We start from the raw sequence: 20,073 nt of genomic DNA, 5'->3' as shown, positions 1-20,073 counted from the left end.
CAGAGGATTGATCTCAATCTCTCCTCTTCTCTCCTTTCCTCTCCTCTCCTCTCTCCTCCTCCCTCTCTCCTCTTTTTTCCTCTCCTCTTCTTCCTCCCCCCTCCTCTTTTATAATGCAACTGCAACTTGGAAGGCTGAGGCAGAAGGATCAAAACTTGGAGGCCAGCCGGCTGGGCACGGTGGCACATGCTTGTAATCCCAGCACTTGGGAGGCTGAGACAGGAGGATCGCCCAGGTTTGAAGCCAGCCTTGGCTACTAAGTGAGGCTCTCAGCAACTTAGTGAGACCCTGTTTCCAAATAAAATATAAAATAGGTCTGGGGGTATAGCCCGGAGGTAGAAAGCCTCTGGGTTCCATTCCCAGTACCACCAAAAAAAAAAAAAAAAAAAAAAAAAAAAAATTCGGGGAAAGCCTCAGAATCTTAGTGAGACCCTGTCTCAGAATAAAAAAGGGTTATGCCGGTTGTAGTGGCACACACTTAGAATCCCAGGACCTGGGAGGCTGAGACAGGAGAATTGAAGATTCACAGCCAGCATCAGCAATTTAGTGAGGCTCTTTGAAACATTGTGAGATCCTGTTTCAAAAATAAAAAATAAAAAATAGAGCTGGGGGTGTAGCTTGGAGGTAGATGTCCCTGGGTTCCATCCCCAGTACCACAAAATAATTTAATAATAATAATAATAATAATAATAATAATAATAATAATAAAGGGCTGGGGATATAGCTCAGGGGTAGAGGCCCCTGGGTTCCATCCCCAATACTGAAAACAAAAAATGTGGTCCCCAACATTTCTGAGCATCAAACTCTCTGCTCCTCTAAGTGAACCCACGGCTGGGCTGGGAGGATGCAGAGATGGGAAGAGTCTGAAGCCCCATGAGTGGGCAGGCACGCAGTGGGGAATTGGCGTGGGTTCCCTCCTTTAATCCCCCACTGACGTCCTATGATGAGCACGAGGAACCTGCCCTGGCTCATGCGGAGAGGGCAGGATGGAACAAAGACTCAATTCCAGCTCTGTCTGAGCAGAGGCCCAAGTCCCGGGGCTGTGAAGCACACACGGCCTCTGACTAGTGTGCCCACAGCTGCCACGCGGGGTCAACCTTGATGCCCAGCAGGCATGGCCAGCTCCCTGCCTTGAGGGCATCTACTGGCCACTTCACCCTGTCTTATTTACCCATCCTCAATGATTCTTACTTCCTACTTTGGGTTTCAGAGATCTTGTTTCTTTTCTTTTCTTTTGGCAATACTGGGGATGGAACACAGGGACATTCTACCTCTGAGCCACATCCCCAGCCCCATTTTTAATTCTTTCTTTTCTTTTTTTTTTTTTTTTTTTGGTGGTACTGGGATTCCTGGAAACCCTTCTACTTCCGGGCTACACTCCGAGACCTATTTTTACATTTTTTTAATTTGGAAACAGGGTCTCCTAAGCCAGCGCACGCGGCTGACTTCGAACCTGCGCGATCCTCCTGTCTCTGCCTCCCAAGCGCGGGGATTACAAGCGTGCGCCACCACGCCCGGCAATTCTTTATTTTCAAACAGGGTCTCACTAGGTTACAGAGGGCCTCACTAAGTAGCTGAGGCTGAACCTGCGATCCTCCCATCTCACCCTCCCAAGTACTGGGCTTACGAGCGTGCCCCACCATGCCTGGCTCTCTTGCTCCATCTTTAAACTTCGTTTAAAATTTATCTCCCAAACCAGGTGTCAAATGCACATACCTATAATCCCAGCGACTTGGGAGGCTGAGATAGGAGGATCACAAGTGGGAGGTCAGCCTGAACAACTCAGCCAGACTGTCTCATAATAAAAAAATGAAAAGGGCCAGGGGTTTAGCTCAGTGGTAAAGAAACCCTGGGTTTAATCCTCAATACCAGGAAAAAAAAAAAAAAAAAAAAAAAAAACCCTGATCCTCCAAGAAGTCTTCCCTGATACCTGTTCTCCATCTCCATCTGGGTGAGGCTCCTTAAGTGCCCCCACAGGCTCCCTCTCGGTAACACTCATCAGACTTGTATGGATTTGGTTAAGATCTGCAAGCTACTGGAGGATAGTAGGCACCCTATAATTACTGTGAAATTGGTGGACAGGTGCATGGGTGGGCAGGGTGCGGGTGACCAAAAGACTACATGGCTTCTTGTCCCAGAGCTGCTTGCCAGGATCCCCTTCAACACCAAGCTCTAATGCCCTCCCCCCACCTCCCCCTTCTCAGCAACACTGGGCCCTGTGGCCACATGGCTCTGGCAGACCACTTCCCTCCAGGAGCCCCTTCTCCTTGACTGTGAACTGGGACCACTCATTCCTTCCCATCACACAGAATTGTGGTGAGGTGCAAATGAATTCATGTCGGTCAAGGAACTGGACATGGGGAAGGCACAGAGAGGTGAATAAACTACCTGGGGCCACACAGCTAGTGACAGAGCCAGAATTTACACCCAGGCAGGCTGGTGTCCAGGTCTGTGCTCCAACCATGGCCAGAAGACACCTGCACATCTTGGGCCTTTGCGTCATTCCTATGACCCCTTTCGTGTGGGTCATGACTGCCCTATCCTGAAACATTACTATGACAGAGAGCCCTGGATGGGGAGGCAGCAGGTCAGGCTCTGGTCCTGGCTGACTTGCCGGGTAGCCTTGAGAATGTGCCATCCTATAAGAAGAGCTAGGGTTTCCTGGGCTCTTGGTGTGTGAGAAACACTTTCCTAAATGCATATTGTGTTAGCTCATTTAAAACCTAACAATCAGCCGGGCGTGGTGGCGCACACTTGTAATCCCTGCACTTGGGAGGCAGAGACAGGAGGATCGTGCAAGTTCAAAGCCAGCCTCAGTTACTTAATGAGGCTCTCAGCAGCTTAGTGAGACCCTGTTTCCAAATAGAATATAAAATAGGGCTGGGAGTGTACCCTGGAGGTAGAAAGCCCCTGGGTTCCATCCACAGTGCCAATATAAAATAAAATAAAATAAAAATAAAACCTAACAATCAGCCAGGCTTGGTGGCTCATACTTGTAATCCCAGAACTTGGGAGGCTGCGATAGGAGGATCACAAGTTTATGGACAGCCTCAGCAAGTAGTGAGACTCGCATCAACCTAGCAAGACCTTGCTCAGAGGTAGAATGTCCCTGGGTTCAATTCCCAGTAGCAAAAAAATAAATAAAAATAAAAAACTAACAACCCTGGCTGGGGATGTAGCTCAGTAGAAGAAATACCTGCCAAGCATGCTTAAGGGCCTGGGTTTGACCCCCAGAACAAGGAAGGAAGCAAGGAGAGAGAGAAGGAGTCAACAATCCTACAGGTTGGGTAGAAAACCCTAAGGCACAGAGACAGAAAGCTGCTGGGCTATGAACACACAGCTACCAAGTGGTGGGGCGGGGATGAGACCCCAGCTCCACACCAGCCAGCTCACTACACTTCCTCTCAACAGTGCCAAAATAACAGCGTGGAATTTCTCCCCAAATATGCACCTCACATGCCATTTTCGACAAACTGTGCAAAGAGTTTTTATCTCAGACCCTGGTTAGTCTCGGGCATCCTAGCCTAGCTCCCAGACCCACGGCCAGAAGGCCCCAACAGGTGTTCACCTGTCCAGCCAGAGAAAGTAGTGATCTGGGAACAGAAGCATCAGACTGTGATCTGCAGGCAGGAACCGCGCATGAGGAGTCCAGGGACCCACAGGGACCCTGCCGACAAAAATGTGTGCTCAGCACCGGGCGGGACACCAACTGGACAAACAGAGCACATCATTGTCTGCAGCTGGAAGTGGCTGTAGAGAACATGCCCGAGTGTCCGTGAGGTCCAGGAGAGCCGGTGAGCAGACCTGGGCCACACGGCCTGCTCAGGAGGGCTGGGGCTGCACTTGGGGCTCTCTCGGCCCCACCGCAGTGAGCCCCTTCCCAGTTCTGAGATCAGAGCCAGCCCCTCTGGAGGGAGGGCCCCACACCAAAACGCCTCAATTAATAGGCGTGTAATTATTTTCTAAATAAACCATCCTCAGCTATGTAATAGCAAATAGAAGCATTTGATGAGAAAATCAAGTTATGCATAATATATAGCTCTGCTCCCCAGCTAATAAAGTGATTTTTATTCCTAGAGCTTGTTAAAACAATGCACTGCAGCAGTACTCCTTCGTGAACAAAACAGCTGCAGCTCTCCCAGGCAGGAGTATGCAAATATACACAGATGCGTGCAGCTGTCCTGGGGCACAAGACCCATTTCCTCCAGACCATGCCTCGATTTACCTCCCTGAGGTTACAGCTCTTGGCCCCAGAAGAACTGGACAGCCAGAGAGCAGGGCCTGCCCCACACAGCCTCCCCAGGAAGGCTACCCCATCAATGCTGGGATACACGAGGGCCTCCTAGGCCAGGCAGAAGGTTGTGAAGGGAGGGAGGGACCAGTGCTTACTGAGTACCTACTGTGTGCCCTTTGACAGTAATTATCCCTGCACCATCCTCAGTCATGCAGGGTGGGTAGTACCCTCCCCCACTGCACAGATCAGGAAACTGAGGCTCCAGCTGGGAACTGCTTTACCCAACACGGCCCATCTTGTAAATGGTGCAAGTAGGATTCGAGCCCTACCCTGTCTAGTGTCAAAGTCTTCATACTTCCACTAGCGGGCTCCTCTCAAAGCACAGGCTGCGTCCCTGCACATCCACCAGGCCCTCCAGGCTTTCTCCATGTCTGGTGCCATCGGTCCCTCCGCACCCGGGCACAAATGTACACCAGCCAAGCTGAAGCCACCGAGAGGAGGAGACAATGCTGCTGCCTCGGACAGCCAGAGGTGGGGCAGGAGCCTGACCTGCCAGGATACTTCCTCTGTCCTGTGCACCCTCCCAGTGAAGGGCGTCCAGGCTAGGGGCACAGGAGCGGGGACCCTGGGGGAGGGAAGGAAAGGGCCGGGTAGACATAGCTAAAGAAGCCTGCAGAGGCAGCACCCGCACCTGCTGTCCCCAGCCTCCCCCAGCCCTCGGGGAAGGTATCTAGAGAGCCGCAGGTGCTGCCCAAGTGGTCTGCCTGTGGCTTGCAATCCCTTCTCTGCCTCCTCAGTTCACCCCGGTGAAACTGAGGCTTGCTGGAGCAGGCCGCTATTCCCCAAGCCTCTCAGCTGAAGCGGCTTTAGAGCCCTCTGTGTCCACAGCCCATACTCTGGGGTCTGACTGCCACCCTGCCTCCTCTGGGCTCCCTTGCTGCCCACCTTCCATTTCACAGATGTGAGCGGCAGCCCAGCCGGCCACTGACCACTGCTGCGTCCTCTGTGTTGGATACCCAGGCACCTTCAATCGACCATTCAGACTCATCCCAGCCTACATCCAGCCCCACCTGCTACTTGAAGCCCCCCACTCCTGGCCTCCACCTTTCCCTGCTCTGCCCTGAGCATTCCTGGTTCCTCAGGTCTGCTTTCCCACAACCATCCTCAGCCCAGCTTGCCTGGCCAGGACAAGGAACAGGGAGAGGGGCAGGGACGGCCACATCTGGACCCTATGCCTGCAGCTCCCTCCCCCAAGCCAGCCATCACTCTCGGGGGCCGACACTAACCTCATCCAGGGATGACTTCCTCGCCCTCCTGACCCTGTGCATGCCTTCGCCCAGCCCAGACAGCCAGCAGGAGCCTCAGAGGAAGGGGGGGGGGTCTCTGCTGCCCCCACCCCCACACTTTCAGCGACAGTCCGCCCCATCCCCCTTTCCAGGAGCCTCTGCCAATGACTGGCCTTGAGACTTTAACTCTCTCCGTGTGGCCCCATCTGCCCACCCCCAGGCCCACTCGGTGCCCCACCTTCCAAGCAGGCTCCAGCCCCCCATCCAAGCCAAGGGGGTCTCGGTAAGGACTAGGGGGCTATGGAGGGAGGGAGGCAGCATGTAGAAGCTGAAATTGGGTCTAGAAGGGATAAAAGTGTTAGAATCCGAGCAGTCCCCCACCTGGCTTTTCCAGAGTTGGTCCTCTGGTCACTGTCCCCTGCTCCCCCGCCCTCCCCACCGACCCCTCCTCAGATGCCTGTGAGGGGAGGGGAGAATCTGCACCCCAGTGCAGGAAGGGGGACAGGAGGGGCTCTAAGAAGAAACAAGCTTCTGGAAGGCTTCCCTCTGAGCACAGCACCTGGGACGGAGGGGATGTACTGACCCATAGAACCAGAACCTGGGGCCCCTAAGGGGGTTCTCAGGCTGCAGGCTGCTCCAGGCAGTCTGTTGGTACCCCCTTCGCCCCAACACTCCCCCCTCCAGTGCAACATGCAACATCGGAGCTGAAGCAGCCGGACCTACCCAGAGCATGCAGGACAGACAGATCCACGTCATCTTCGGTGGGCCCTGTCCCTCGGGGACGTGGGGGCCTGCACAGCACCCCTGAGCTCACCGGCCCACAGTGCAGGCAGGAGAGAGGGAGTCCTCTGCAACACAGCGAGCTCAGGCCTCCAGCCCTGCCTGCCTCTAGCTCTCTCTCTCCCTCCTCTCCTCCTCCTTCCCCACCCCACCCCCTGTCCCAGCCTCCTCTCTCCTCCCTCTCCCAAGCTCCACTGGCGGTGAGGGGGGTCAGAAGCTCCGATTGGAGGGGGTCCAACAGGGCAAAGGGATAGCTACTGCAGGGGGGGACCCCTGGAGCCACCCCCACCCCCAAACACACAACCCCTGGCAGCCACGCAGCTCCTCTGGACCTCTCTGGATCTGGGACTGGGCCAGGAGGCTTGGAGGCGCTCCTCACCGCACCCCAGTCCAGGCCTGCACTCCCAGAACCCTGCAGAACACTGATTACTGAGGGACAGACAGACAGACCCAGGAAGGCCCTGTCCGTACTCCCTGGGTTCCTTGTCTTCTCCTCCCTCTCCCAGTACACACGCATGCCCTCCTGGCCTCAGAACACACACACACCCATTTACACACACACACAGCCAGAACAGACCCTGATGCCCACAGGCGAGCTCGGAGCCAGGACAGGCCTTAACACAAGAGGAGCCCGGGAAACCACGGAAGCATGGCCCTGCCTCCGGGCTGCACAGTTTCTTCCAGTTCTTTTTTTTTTTTTTCCTATTTCTTTTTTTTTTTTTCTCCTCTTCTTTCTTTCCTCCAAACATCTGTCCCAGCCCTTCCTGCCCTTCTGAAAGAGAGCCCCGCTCCAGGCTCCCGCGAGAGTGTGTTTTTCTTGACTGTACCCTGGGCCAACATTTGGTTTGCATTTCCCCACTTCCTCCTCCTCTCCCGCCCCCACCATTCCCTGCCGCCTGCTTCCCCGTGCTGGCTGCCCCCCCACCCCGCTCCCCCAACCCCTTTCCCAGCCTTTGCCCAGGGGCTAGGGCCTGGTGTCTCGACAGTGGGAAGAAGATGAGGGCCGCGTTGTAAATGTATTCCCAGGAAGCAATGTGGGAGAATCCTGCAAAATCTGCCCCTGGTCCTCATTGTCCAGAGCCACATCCCCCCCACCCAGGAAAATAATAAAAAATGTTCCTGCTTAAGCTCTGGCCGTGGCTGGACCAAGCAAGGGTGGGCGGGGGCTGGTGAGTCACTGCTCCGCAGAGCCATCCAGGGGGGAGAGGGCTCAGCCCCACGCCCTTCTGTGGACGCACACACAGCAGGACACAGGGTCCAACTCACATAAACACACACAATGCAGGGACGGGGCTCCGCCCAGGGCAGGCACTTAGGGACCTTTTTTTTTTTTTTTTTTTCCTGGACTAAGTAACTTAGTGAGAAAGTCCTCCAGCCGGGGCTCCCTGTGCACACACATGAGCACGCTCTGCAGGTCCCAGGCCACAGGGACAGGGCTTGCATCTTCGCTGCATCTCTCTCCCGCCAACCCAGGACCATGCCTAGCCACTCTCTTAGAGCACTCTGCACAAGTACAGTGCAACCCCAGGGTGGGGTCTCTACAGATGGTCTCTGCCATCAGGTGGACCTGCCCGGCCAGGTGAACAGGCTCCCTCCCAGCCCATGATCCAGCCAGACATCTACCTAGGAAATCCAAAAAGGAGCAGGAAACATTCATTCAGATATTCTATTTGTGCACGGCACAAGGAACTAGCCATCATTGTTTGGTGGCTCTAAGAAGGACAAGGATACTGGAGGGACATGTCTAATTCTGGTCCTCCCTAGGACAGGTGACCATATCAGGAGTCTCTGGGTAAGGAAGTGCAGTGAGGATTCTGGGTGCCCTCTCCATCTTCTTTAGGTCCTTCTGCAGAGCTGTGGGGCCGGGAAAGGTGAAGCCCTGACTCTGCACCCTGGTCATAATCTTGAGTCCCCTCTGCACCTCCTACCACTGGCCCCCACTCTCAAGACTGCTGAGGTTCAACTGATAGCCAACACCGAGAGAAGCCAGTGTTCCACATGGGGCTGGCCCAGCACTGGGGTATCCACAGACAGCACCCCTACAACTCTACCCTGTTCCCCAGCTGGAGATAGAGCAGAGCTCTCTGAGAACGCCCGAGCCTTGGCACCATTGCCAGCCCCCTTCACGAGTCCAGGGCTCCGCAGCGCAGCCCCGACAGCCCTTGTTGCCAGCATCAGCTGAAGATGCACCTTCTGCAGCTATCTTGAGAGTTCTGAGAAATCACCTTGGAGCTTCTCGGAAACGCTGGAAAACCAGGCCAAAGAACAAGTCACAGCGACACCAAGTCACAGTGACACCAAGTCATAGCAACACCAACCTGCCTGGCCTTCCACGCACCCCCGGGGGCCTCCAACCCCAGGTCTTTGTATTTTTTAAATAAACAGCATATGGTCTCCTGGCGCCCCAGTCACCCCAGCTAGGACTGAAGCTGCAAACCAAGAGCTCTAGTGCTGGGATCCCAGCAGAGGAACCTCTATAAGTCCTCCATACCTCCCCCAAGACTGTGGGGGGTCTCCTGTATTTTTTTTTTGTACTCAAGATTGAACTCAGGGGCATTCTATCTCCAAACTACACCCAGCTGTATTTTTATTTTTACTTAGAAACAAAATTTCCCTAAGTTGCTGTAAGTCTCACTGAGTTGCTGAGGCTGTCCTCGAACCTGTGATTTTCCTGTCTCCGACCTCCCAAGTACAGGGAATACAGGTATGTGCCACCATCCTTGGATTCTCCTTTTTCTTAACTTCTCCTTATCAGGAAATCCTTCCTGTTACCTAATCTTCATCCTTCCCACTGAATGTTAAACTCCGCTACTAGAGGTGTCTCTAATTGCAACCGGGCTCAGTACCCATTATTCCTCCTTCACAGCCAAATGTCTCCTCCCCTACCTGGGGCCTTCTTGGACAAGGACATGTCCTACGTTTTGTCTTTTGGAGTCTGATACATAGCAGGCACCAGACATGGTTAAAGAATGAATGGCCCCACCAGTCGATCAGTGGGTCCCAGCATATTTTCCTAGTATTAGCATTTATTCCCTTCCCAAACCTTCCTTCTCTCCCCCTCGAATGGGCCTTGGGCAGCCCTGCCTGCATGCAGCAGCCATGCCTAAACACCCACCCATCTTCAACACCCAGACGTTCCTTCTGCCAGCCTGCCCCTGGCCTGGTCTCTTAGGCTGTCCACCTGCTGAGGTTTTGTTCCTAGGAAGCCCTGCCCTGTGCCTGGACCTGCCTCTCACACACAGAAGATCCCAGATACACACTGGTGGGCTGGCTGGGTTTTCTGCAGGACTATCCCAGAAATCTCAGGATCTAGCCACCACCCAGTGCCGCCCACCCCGACCCCCAGACATTTGGGCAACAGATTTGTGTTTAATTCCCACGCTCCCTTCTGCACTAAGAGCCCTCCCTGGCTCCTCCCAGCCACCACCACCCCCCCAGCACCAGCTGAAGAAACAGAGGCAGGACTGTGGGCCCAGGTGCTAGCGTGGGCAGGGTGGGGTGGGGGCGAGAGCGGAGGCAGAGGGAAGGGTAACAGCACGGGAATGCACCAAGGGCCTGGAGAACCTGAGCCCGGCTATTCTCTCTCTGCATCTCAGTCTCCTCACCTGCAAAATGGCCAGGCTGGTGGTCTCTGAGGTCCCTTCCAGCTCCACTTTATGTGATGTTACAGATTTCCCGGGCCAAGGTCCCAGCTCCATCCAATCCATTCTTCCTATCATGTGAAACTCGTCCATCAAAAAGTTCTTCCTGTTGTCTAGCCCATCTCTCGTGATGGCATTGAGCCTGGCCTCTGACACCACCGTCACAGAATCTGAAGGTCACGGAACGTCAGAGCTGGTGAGGCCTCTGAGCTCAGATGCCGGAGTCACAACAAGAGCCTTCCAGGGCCAGAGAGAAGTTAACCGAGGGGACAGCAAAGGTTAAGAGGACCTGGACAGGACAGACCCAGCTACCGTGGACTGAGCAACAGGACACCCCATCATCAATCTGTGTTTTTATATACACTGATTTTTACAAAATACAAAAAAATGCAAATTTTAAGGTGTTGGACTTTTTTTTTTTAAACTCTAAAAGACAAATGAAATGTCTGCTCAGGGGGCTGTATGTCTGGGCCGCCTCTCACCCCATCTCGCTGCTAAGCAGGTGACCACATAGTGGCTGAGGGAAGTAGTACAACTCACTGGAGGTCGCAGAGTCGCCAGGCGTAGAGCCCCCGTTTCTTTTCGTGACCCCCCCCAGGCCCCAGTTTCCCCCAAAGCCCCATGCAGAATGGTCACCAAGTCAGGCTCTCAGCTTTCCCCTGCCATTCTGCAACCTGCCACCTTTCACCATGGAGCAGCACGGGATGCCACCTCCCTCCCGGCTGGGGGACGGTGCAGAGCCAGGCACTGGGTCCCTCATTGCCAGCCAACTGTGGATCCCAGACATGAGCCACAGAAACCTGATCCCAAGCACAGGCTCCTTCCAGACCCCTGGCGCCCTTGGAACTCTGCCACTATGCCCCCGGCCGGGAAAGATGGACATTAATCAGCACTGGTGTTCTCGTTAAGCCTCATTTTTCCATCCCTCACTTTACAGGTGTGGAAGGCACGGAGAGGGTTCCCACTTGCCAGAGTCACGCACTAGGATGTGTGCGGATGGAGCCCGGGGTGTCTGACTCCACATCTCCCAGGGATGGAGAATTTTCCTGCTGCTCTAGTAACAACACAGTTAGTCACCCTGGGAAGAGGGTTCTGTGTCCATGTTGTGGTGTGACAAGTGCCCTCTCCACTCCTTATGGAAGGACTGGCAATGTGGCTCCAGAAAGGAGGTCAGCTGCCCAGGCTCAAGCCTGGCTCAGCAGGGGGCAGGGGGCAGGGACACAGCATAGAGGAAGCCACGGACAAGGACTGGTTGGCTCCCTGGTGGCCAGAAGCACCATCAACACAAAGGTCGGGGTGCAGACAGGGCCTGGCTCCCGCGCTTCTACAGCCCCCGTTCAGATCAGCCATGCCACCTCCCCTGCCCATCACACTCTGCCTTTGAGGTCTGGGAGCTCAGACCCCTGGCAGAGTCTCCATGCACCACCGAGCTGAATGTTCATTGCACAGAGGTACAGCCTGGCACGAGTGGAGGCTCAAGTCCCATCTATGCCCTGCTCCCCCAGCCCTGGCATAAGGTATTCAGCCTCAAGCACTGGGAAGCTCATCCTAGTGCCCACCACGACCCCACATGGCCAGGGGAGGCCCTGCCCCCACCCCAACCTCGGAAACTGGGGTTGCACCCTAGCTCTCCAGAAATCTGGGTGCCCCCTGGGAGGAAAGGTGGAGTACCAACCAGGCCTTGCTCGAGCCTCAGTTTCCCCAGATGATGCTGGAAGAAGCATATTGACATCACTCCCTTCCCCCTACCTCCCCTGGCTAGGGACAGTGCCTGGGCCCAATTGCAATAATTTTTAATAAGATCCTTTCCAGAGCTCCGCTCATGATCTTGATCTCTTCCCTATCTCTAATTTCCTGCCTGACTCAGGGCCCTCAAAGGCTGGAGGAGGAGCTGCGGCTGCTCATGCAGCCCCACACCCCGCGCCCCAGGTCAGGCGCTGGCCCGGGAGGAGATGGAGAGCAGGGCGAGGTGGTATGATCACCTCCTGCCTCGGCAAATGAGGAGGGGGGATTGCTGCACCCCCGGGGTGCACTGACCTGGTCCTGGCTGGCCATTTCCCATTGCAGACTGCCTTTTCCCAGCTCTGAATATCCAGTCTCCGCAGCATCTGAACTCAGAGCCCACTGGAATGTGGACGGGGCTAGAGCCCTGCGTTCCGCAGCCGCAGCGCCTGCCTCCCAGCCAATCCCTGGGGACCAAGCATTTTGCTGGAAGATTTCAAAGCATACCTTGGGTGACTAGGGCAGAAGCCTGCTGGCACCTTTCCCCACTGCGGAGTGGCAGAGAGGGAAACTGAGGCTTCAGGGAGCACCTTGGGGAAGAAGCTGGAAATTCAAGCTCCCTATGGAGTAGGAAGAGTCTTCCTATCCATTTGGATGGGAAGAATGGATACTGAGGGAACTTTCTCCATCCCTTCCAGCCTGAAGGACTACAAGAGAGGGGTCCCTGCTGAATAAATAAATAATAAATAAATAAATAATGATGACAATAAATAATGATGAAATATCTCTGACTTTTACTGAGCACCTACTGTAGACACAGTATTAAACACTTTAAGCATGTTATCTCATTGAAAACTCACAACAATCCAATGCTGTAGATATTTTTATTATCCCCACTTTACAGGTGAGAAGACTAAGGTACAGACAGATTATATACTTGCTGGGTACACAGCTAGTAAGTGAGGGGGTAAGAATTCAAATCCAAGCAGTCTCCATAGAGAGCATTCTTCACCAAAATGGCATACTAAGCCCTTTCCCAATCTGAGGCCCATCTGGTTCTCCAAGGGAATGGAGAGTGGGTCAGAAAATCAGGACCCTCGACCCCTAGAATCCTTACTTTCACTCAAGTCTCTTGGGGACTCTAGGCCATGCCCATGGGGTCCCTCCAGTGGCAAATGTAAGGTTACATACACGCAGTGTTTGCCCACTCTGCCCATGTTCCTCGCCCCACACACGCCAAAGGCACCGTCCCGGATCTCCCTGGGAGAAGCCCAGCAGACAGATGCTCGGCCAGGACACCCGCCCCCAGCACCTAAGGGTCCAGTCAGCCTCCCCTCCCCCACTCACAAGCTGCTTTCCCTTCCTGGGGCCTGGCCAGTTCCCTGGTCCCTCCAGCCTCCCAAATAGGTGGGGGATCCCTCTGGAGGCCCACCAGCAGCCACTCCACCCCATTTCCAACCCACTTTGTTATCTCCCTTTAACTCTGGGAATGGGGAGGGGATCGTGTTCAGGAACATGCTTTCTCTTCTCACGCAAAATTGAGAAGGATGCTTAAGCTCTCAGGACCAGTCTTCAGTACCAATCAACTGGTCCTCCCACGACTGGCACTTTCCTTCAGACTTCTGCACAAATGCAACATGCCGGGGGGGGGGGGGGGGGTGCATGCAGGGGGAGGGACAGCTACTCCCCCTCCTGGGTCCATGCAGCCCAGGCAGGGCTCCCCAGAACCTCCTACATTGATGAGAACCAGGCTAGTAAGAGTCAAGATCCTGTGTCCAGAGGGATGGGCGAGTGACTAATCTTTTGCTGAGGATACTGGAGGTGGGGAGCCTGGAGGGTCAGAAGGTGCCAGGTGTGGCGGCGGCGTTTACCTGGCTGCGGAAGCAGAGGCGCAGGGGCAGGAGGCAGGAGAAGAGGTACTTGCCCCATCGGATCACGCAGGAGAAGCACCAGCTCAGCCGAGTCATGGTGACCCCGGGAGTGGGCGCCTGGGGTGTGAGTCTGGAGAGGAGAACCGGCCACTCCAGGGATGGAGGCGAGAAGGGCAAGCACTCTGCCTCGGGGTCTCCGGGATCCTCAGGATTGCTAGAAGCAGCCCGAGTGTCCCGCCCCCTCTAGTGGGAGGAGCTGGGCGGAGGACCCACCACGCGGCCGGGACCAGGCTCCATCTCCTGGACCCGCACACAGGCAGGGCGCTTACACCCTTACACCCTCGGGGACTCCCTCCGCCGGCTCCCCTTCTGCTCCCCTCGGCAGCAGCGCTCCCCAGATGGGCGCAGCACCCCAGCAACTTCTGAGCTCCAGGAGCGCCGCCCAAGAGGCGCTGGGGACCCCGCAGAGGCGGCGCCAGGCGCGGGGAGCAGAGACAGCAGCATTGTGCTCCACGCTGCAGAGTGTGCGTGCGTGTGTGTGTGTGTGTGTGTGTGTGTGTGCGCGCGCGCGCGCCTGTGGATTCCCTCCACATCTCACTCCAATTCCCATATTGCTCTCCAGGGTATAATGTGATTAACTTAAGCGGAGGTGGCCGGCTTCCACCAAGGAGGGAGTGCTCATGGGACACAGCACAGGCCCTGGGCCATTTGCCCCACCCTCCTGCCACACCCCTGGCCACACCCCGATCCTGGGGGGAACACTCTCCACCCAGCTCAGGGGGTGGGTGCTCGGAGGATTGGAAGCACCCCCCAACAGGTTGGAAGGGACAGGACAGCTGATGCAGTCTCTGGCTCCAGCTCCATCCTACCGGAGTCCCAACCCACGGAGCTCTGCCTCTGTGGTACTAGGTGGAGAGTGGATGGGAGCTCTCTAGAATATTGTTTGGAGTAACCTACTGGGATCCTGAAACTAGAGAGGGTTGGGTATTAAAGAGGGGAGTTGCAGGTGCCAGACTCCCCCGGAGACAAAGACAGAGCCAGCCAGAGACCCACCAACAGACCAGGAGGGCTGGCAGGGCGGCTGAGCTTTGCCCCTGGTCTGTGGCTGCCGAGAAGCTGGGAGGGCAGTCAGCCAAGCAGAGAGAGAAAGGGGGCTGGGAGCTGCATGGGCCTTTTCTACAGCAACAGGCCGCTGGGCGCAGGCCAGACACACACACACACACACACACACACACACACACACACACACACACACACTGCCCCATCCTGGGGCCTGGGCTTCCCCCAGCACCATCTCAGCTTGTCTTGTTGGTGATGCTGTCTCTGTGTCTCCTTTCTTCTCTGCACCAACCAGGGCCTCTTTCCCAGCATGTATGCTGAGAGCCAGAGAGTGTCCTGTGAGCCCACCCCTACCCCAGCTTGTCCAAGCTCTTCTGGGCCTCTCAGGCCTGGCCCCATGCCCCCTCTGCTGCCTGCCACCAGCAGGGCCTCCCACCTGGAAGGCCCCAGAAGGAAGAGGCTGGGGCTGGTGTGTGGACAGAGAGGGGGAAATGCTGACATTAGGGCCCCCGCGGCCCCTAACGATACCCCTCAACAAGGGGGACTACCACCGCCCCGCCACCATGAAAGCTCTGGGTGAAAGCTGGGGGCTTCACTCCCCACGGCCTCCCACCTTGAGGCCAGAAGAAATAGATATGAGACCAGCGAAAATGGGGTAAAGTGGGTTTTTGTTTTTGTTTGTTGTTTGTGTTGTTTTGTTGTTGTTGTTGTTATTGTTCTTTGTGGTACTGAGGTTCCTGGAAGCCCTTCTACCTCCGGGCTACACTCCCAGACCTATTTTATATTTTTAAATTTGGAAACAGGGTCTCTTAAACCAGCGCGGCTGGCTTCGAACCTGCGCGATCCTCCTGGCTCCGCCTCCCAAGCACGGGGATTACAAGTGTGCGCCACCACGCCCTGCCTGAAGTGGGTTTTTTGTTTGTTTGTTTGTTTGTTGGGTTGTTGTTGTTGTTGTTTTTGGTACTGGGGATACCCAGGGGCAATCCAGCTCTGAGGTACCCCCAGCCCTTTTTTATTTTTATTATTTTGAAATACGGTCTTGCTAAACTGCTGAGGTTAATCCTCCCGTCTCAGCTGAGTACTGGGATTACAGGTGTGCACCACTGTGCTGGGCTAGATCGAACTTTAATTGGAAGGCATCACTTGTTGAATTTTTAAATTAGGAGGAGGGCAGAGAAGGGGCGGAGCGCAGCCACGCCCGGCGCCTTGAGCCAGAGGCAGCCGCAGCCATGTTCCTCTTGATCCGGCGCCACGGACCACCATCTTCACTGACGGACGCCAAGGAGTCAAGCACCGAGTTCGAGCTGAAGCACATCGTCGAGGGCCATCCTCAAGCGGCCGCCCGACGAGCAGCGGCTGTACAAGGACCAGCTTCTAGATGATGGAAAAACACTGGGCGAGTATGGCTTCACCAGCCAGACAGCACGGCCACAGGCTCCAGCCACCGTGGGTCTGGCCTTTCGGGCAGATGATGCCTTCGAGGCCCTGCACATCGAGCCCTTCTCTAGTCCACCAGAGCTACCGGATGTGATGAAGTCTCAAGACTCCAGAGGCAGCACCGAGGAGCAAGCAGTGCAGTGGGCCCCAGGCCTGCTCCTGGAGGTCTGTTCCCCCCAATAAAAGAGATTCGGGTCTCTTGAAAAAAAATTTAAAAATAAATAAATTAGGAGGAGGTTTCTCAGATAGGATTGGCTGACTTGATGCCCCACCTAGCTGAAAGAGGAAGGCACGATGTATGTTTGTGTGTTTTCTGTTTTTTTGTTTTGTTTTGTTTTGTTTTTGGTGGTATTGGGGTTCCTGGAAGCCCTTCTACTTCCGGGCTACACTCCCAGACCTATTTTATATTTTTATTTGGAAACAGGGTCTCTTAAGCCAGCGAGGATGGCTTCGAACCAGTGTGATCCTCCTGTCTCTGCCTCCCAAGTATGGGGATTACAAGCATGCGCCACCACGCCCGGCTGTTTGTTTTTTGTTTTTTTTTTCCAGAAAATTTTTTTGGGAGGGGGAATACTAGGGATTGAACCTAGGAGTATTCTACCACTGAGCCACATCCCCATCCCTTTTTAATTTTCATTTTGAGACAAGACCTTGCTAAGTCACCCAGGCTGGCCTTAAGCTTTTGATCCTCCTACCTCAGCCTCCCAAGGAGCTGAGATTGTTATTGTGCCTGGCTATTAGAGAATACTTAAATTCCTGAGAGAGTCAAGAAAAGGGAGCGAGTAATGACCAGATCCAGCCCTTCCCAACATGAAGGTCCTGATGGGAAGGACCAGAACACAGAGTCCCTCAGTGTCTCACCTCCCTCTTCCCAGCAGGAGGACCTTAAGCTGACAGGGACAAGAAGTCAGGCCCGTCACTGCCTGGAGTCCCCAGCTTTCCCTTCAGAGCCCCCGCCCACCATGCCCAATCAGCTTCATGACCCATGAAGGTCAAAGTAATCAGCCCTGACCTCTCTGCTCTGTTTTTATCCCTAGGAGAGGCCAGAATCACAAGACAACAACTGCAGGACCCCCACACCCTCCTGTGGCCATTCTGAAACCTCCTGGAAGGTTCTAGCCAGCACCTTCTCTCTCTTTCATCAAAGCTTGTGTGCAGGGGTTGGGGGAGGGATAGGCAGTTCGAATTCCAAAAGGTCTCTTCTGTCTTGTTTTTGTTTTTGTTTTGGCGATATGCTGAGAGCACTCTTAGTCATCTGCTTTGAGTTCACCTGGTCCAGCTTAGGAGAAGCACAAACTGCCCACCCAAGTGGGAACTGTTCGCACGCAGACAAGTTTCCAAGGACCGAATGGGACGGATAACCAGGGACCCTGACGGGCAAGCAAAGACCCTGACAGTTTCCTTGTTTACCCTCTCCTTCCCTGATTCATCCGTGATGACCTTGGTGTTAGTCCCTGACTCACCCCATGATTGCTATTTCTTTTAATAATACCTCATAATGTTTTGGTTATAACCCTCATAAAATCAAGATGCTAGTAGAAGGACAGGAGTGGAGACCTCTCTCTCCTCCCAGCCTCTCCAGCTGCCATGTTGACTCCACTGTCAGTCAACATCAAAGCCATCCCTACAGTGATGCTGGGGATTGAACCCAGAGCCATCCTATCTCTATTTACACCCCCAGCCCTATTTGAATTTTATTTTGAAATGAGTATTGCAAGATTGATGAGTCTCGCTACTTGCTGAGATTCCGCGGTACCCCCAGCCCTTTTTATTTTATTTTTTTAATAGGGTCTTGCTAAATTCCTCGAACCTGCAATCCTCCTGTCTCAGCCTCTCGAGTACTGGGATTAAAGCATGTGCCATCACACCCAGCTCTCCTCTCAGTCTTGATCCCTTTCTCCCTCAAAGCGCTCAGGACACCAGTAAATGCATCCAGCCAGGGCTGTGTTGGGTACATTTTTCCTCCTTCCTTTCTCCTTCCAGGCCCCTAAGCCTGGGGGACAGAGATTTGAGGCTTCTCATGAGTCAGGTACCAATGCTCAGATCTACATATTAGAGGTGCCCATGTGTGAGGGAGGGGTTGGGCAGCATCCTATCTGCCAGCAAGGCCTTGGGTCAGACCCACACAGAGACCCCGCACTGGGCTTAGAGCTCTCCCCTCTCCTGAAACAGGGTCTCACTAACTTGCGGAGGGCCTCGCTAAGTAGCTGAGGCTGTCCTCCAGTCTCAGCCTCCTGAATGCTGGGATTACAAGTGTGTTCCACCACGCCCAGCTTGCTCTTCGCTTCTGCCCCCCAGTGGCACTCTTGAAGATGGACACCACTCCAGAGGATGACCCCAGCTAACTGGTCCTCTGAGGTCTTCTTGTTCCCCTACCCACACCACATGGCCCTCTCCAGGCCCCCACTCCTACAGAGCCTGGGGCCCCTCCCAGCCCCAGCACCCCTGCTTTTCTTTCCTCCCTCCTCTTCTCAGCTGGGTAGGCCCTCAGGCTGTGCTGGGTCCCCAGGGCTTGAAAGAGGCACTACTTCACATCAGCCTCCTGGACCCTGAGCACGGGCCAGGGAGCAAGGTCCAGTCCACAGCCAGGTGGCTTGGAGGCCATGCTTGCAGACAGGGACCTTCGTCCTGACTTTTCCCAGGCTCTGGGCCAGGAGGACTCCCTTTTCCCCAAGAGAAGTGAAAGAAGATGGGAAACTTCCCAGAGGCGACAGCACAGGTGTTAGAGAAACTAGAGAGCAGGTCGCAGCCTGTGGGCCCAGGAACAACATGGGAGGAGGCCCCCAGCCCGGGGCAGGCACAGAGCCTCCTCTGTCCCAGGCCCTTGCAGCCACAGTGCCCCTGGCTGCTACTGTGTGGGGGGACAAAGGCAGCTCCTGTTAGAGGAGAATCGCCGGGCATCTGATCAGAGGCCCCAGGTCTCGCTTTCACACCCAGAGAGAGATGTGTAGACATGGCTCCCGGGGGACCCCAACTCTCCTCCATCAGAGGGGACAGCCCAGGCACTCCCCTGGCCCCCACCCCCATCTGCCACCTGCTCACAGCCAGAGAGGTGGTTTCTCTCTACCCAGCACCCCAGTGACTCCCCCTGTAGCCCCAGGGTCTCTCCTGTGGGTGCTGCCTCCCAGATGGGCTTCCAAGCCCCTCCGCCCCCACACCAGGATGGATCTCACCAGCCAGGCTCACGGGAGAAGTGCCCAACCAAGCCCAGGCGCAGAGCTCACAAGCAGCCCCAGGGCCTCTCCCCACAGGACAGAGGAGGGTCCTGCAGAGCTGGGCCATCTCATGGGGACGCCCATAGCTTGGCTCATGGAGAGCGCTCCTCTGCCCATCCATTAGAGCCTTCCAGCACTGTCTCTGTGATATCAGAATGTCCATTTCTTCACAGCACTGAGCACTGCCCCTTGCTGATGTCGCTGCTCACTTCTCCGCCACGATGTCAGCTCTGGAGGACCTGGCCATTCCTGGCTGCAGCCTAGTCTCCAGTGGGGCACCTGGCATGTAGCCTTAAACATGATCTGCTTGAGCCAGGTGCACTGGCTCACACCTGTAACCCCAGGACTTGGGAGACTGAGACAGGAAGATCTCAGGTTTGAGGACAAGCTCAGCAACTTCCTGAGTCCCTCGGCAACTGAGTGAGATCCTCTCTAAATAAAAAACAAAATAGGGCTAGGGGTGTGGCTTAGAGCTAGAATGCTCCTGAGTATTAAAAAAAATAAAAAAGCGTGACTTGGTAAGTTTGTTGGTTTGCTGCATGATTATGGATGGAGGGATGGGGGCCAGTCCTGTTTCCAGATCCCCTGGGTCGGCCCCCAGGAACTGCCATTTTTAGGGTTTGTGCAGCCAAGGCGATGAGGTCCTTATGCATCTCCCCTCCACTCACCCCTTGCCTGGGGACCCATGTCCCTGCTCCGAAACAGCCCCCCAGTACCCAGTACTAATTCCAGTCAAACTTGAAAACACCCTGCTTAGCAGGAGCCCTGAGGCCCTGAGAGCCGAGGTGGCTTGCCAGGGGTCACACACCCGGGAGAAAAGGGCAGCAC

General features: G+C 55.0%; 1 protein-coding gene across 3 annotated transcripts in view; it reads right to left on the bottom strand.

The window, feature by feature from the left end:
- Positions 1-20,073, bottom strand: part of TNS1 (tensin 1) — a gene marked incomplete at both ends in the record, with an annotated part of 220,739 nt that overhangs the window by 182,555 nt on the left and 18,111 nt on the right. Inside the window, one exon of one of the 3 annotated variants that reach the window (XM_080688954.1) lies at positions 6,244-6,276. The exons of the other annotated variants lie outside the window; for them this stretch is intronic. Coding sequence (XP_080545080.1) covers positions 6,244-6,276 — 33 coding nt within the window. Of the gene's footprint in view, positions 1-6,243; positions 6,277-20,073 lie in introns of those variants that run through there. 3 annotated transcript variants of the gene reach the window in all.

This window comes from Muscardinus avellanarius (assembly GCF_963383645.1).
Source record: "Muscardinus avellanarius genome assembly, chromosome: 2".
Taxonomy (NCBI): Eukaryota; Metazoa; Chordata; class Mammalia; order Rodentia; family Gliridae; genus Muscardinus; species Muscardinus avellanarius.
The sequence above is the reverse complement of the archived record's forward strand: the minus strand, read 5'-3'. Positions and strand labels throughout refer to the sequence as shown.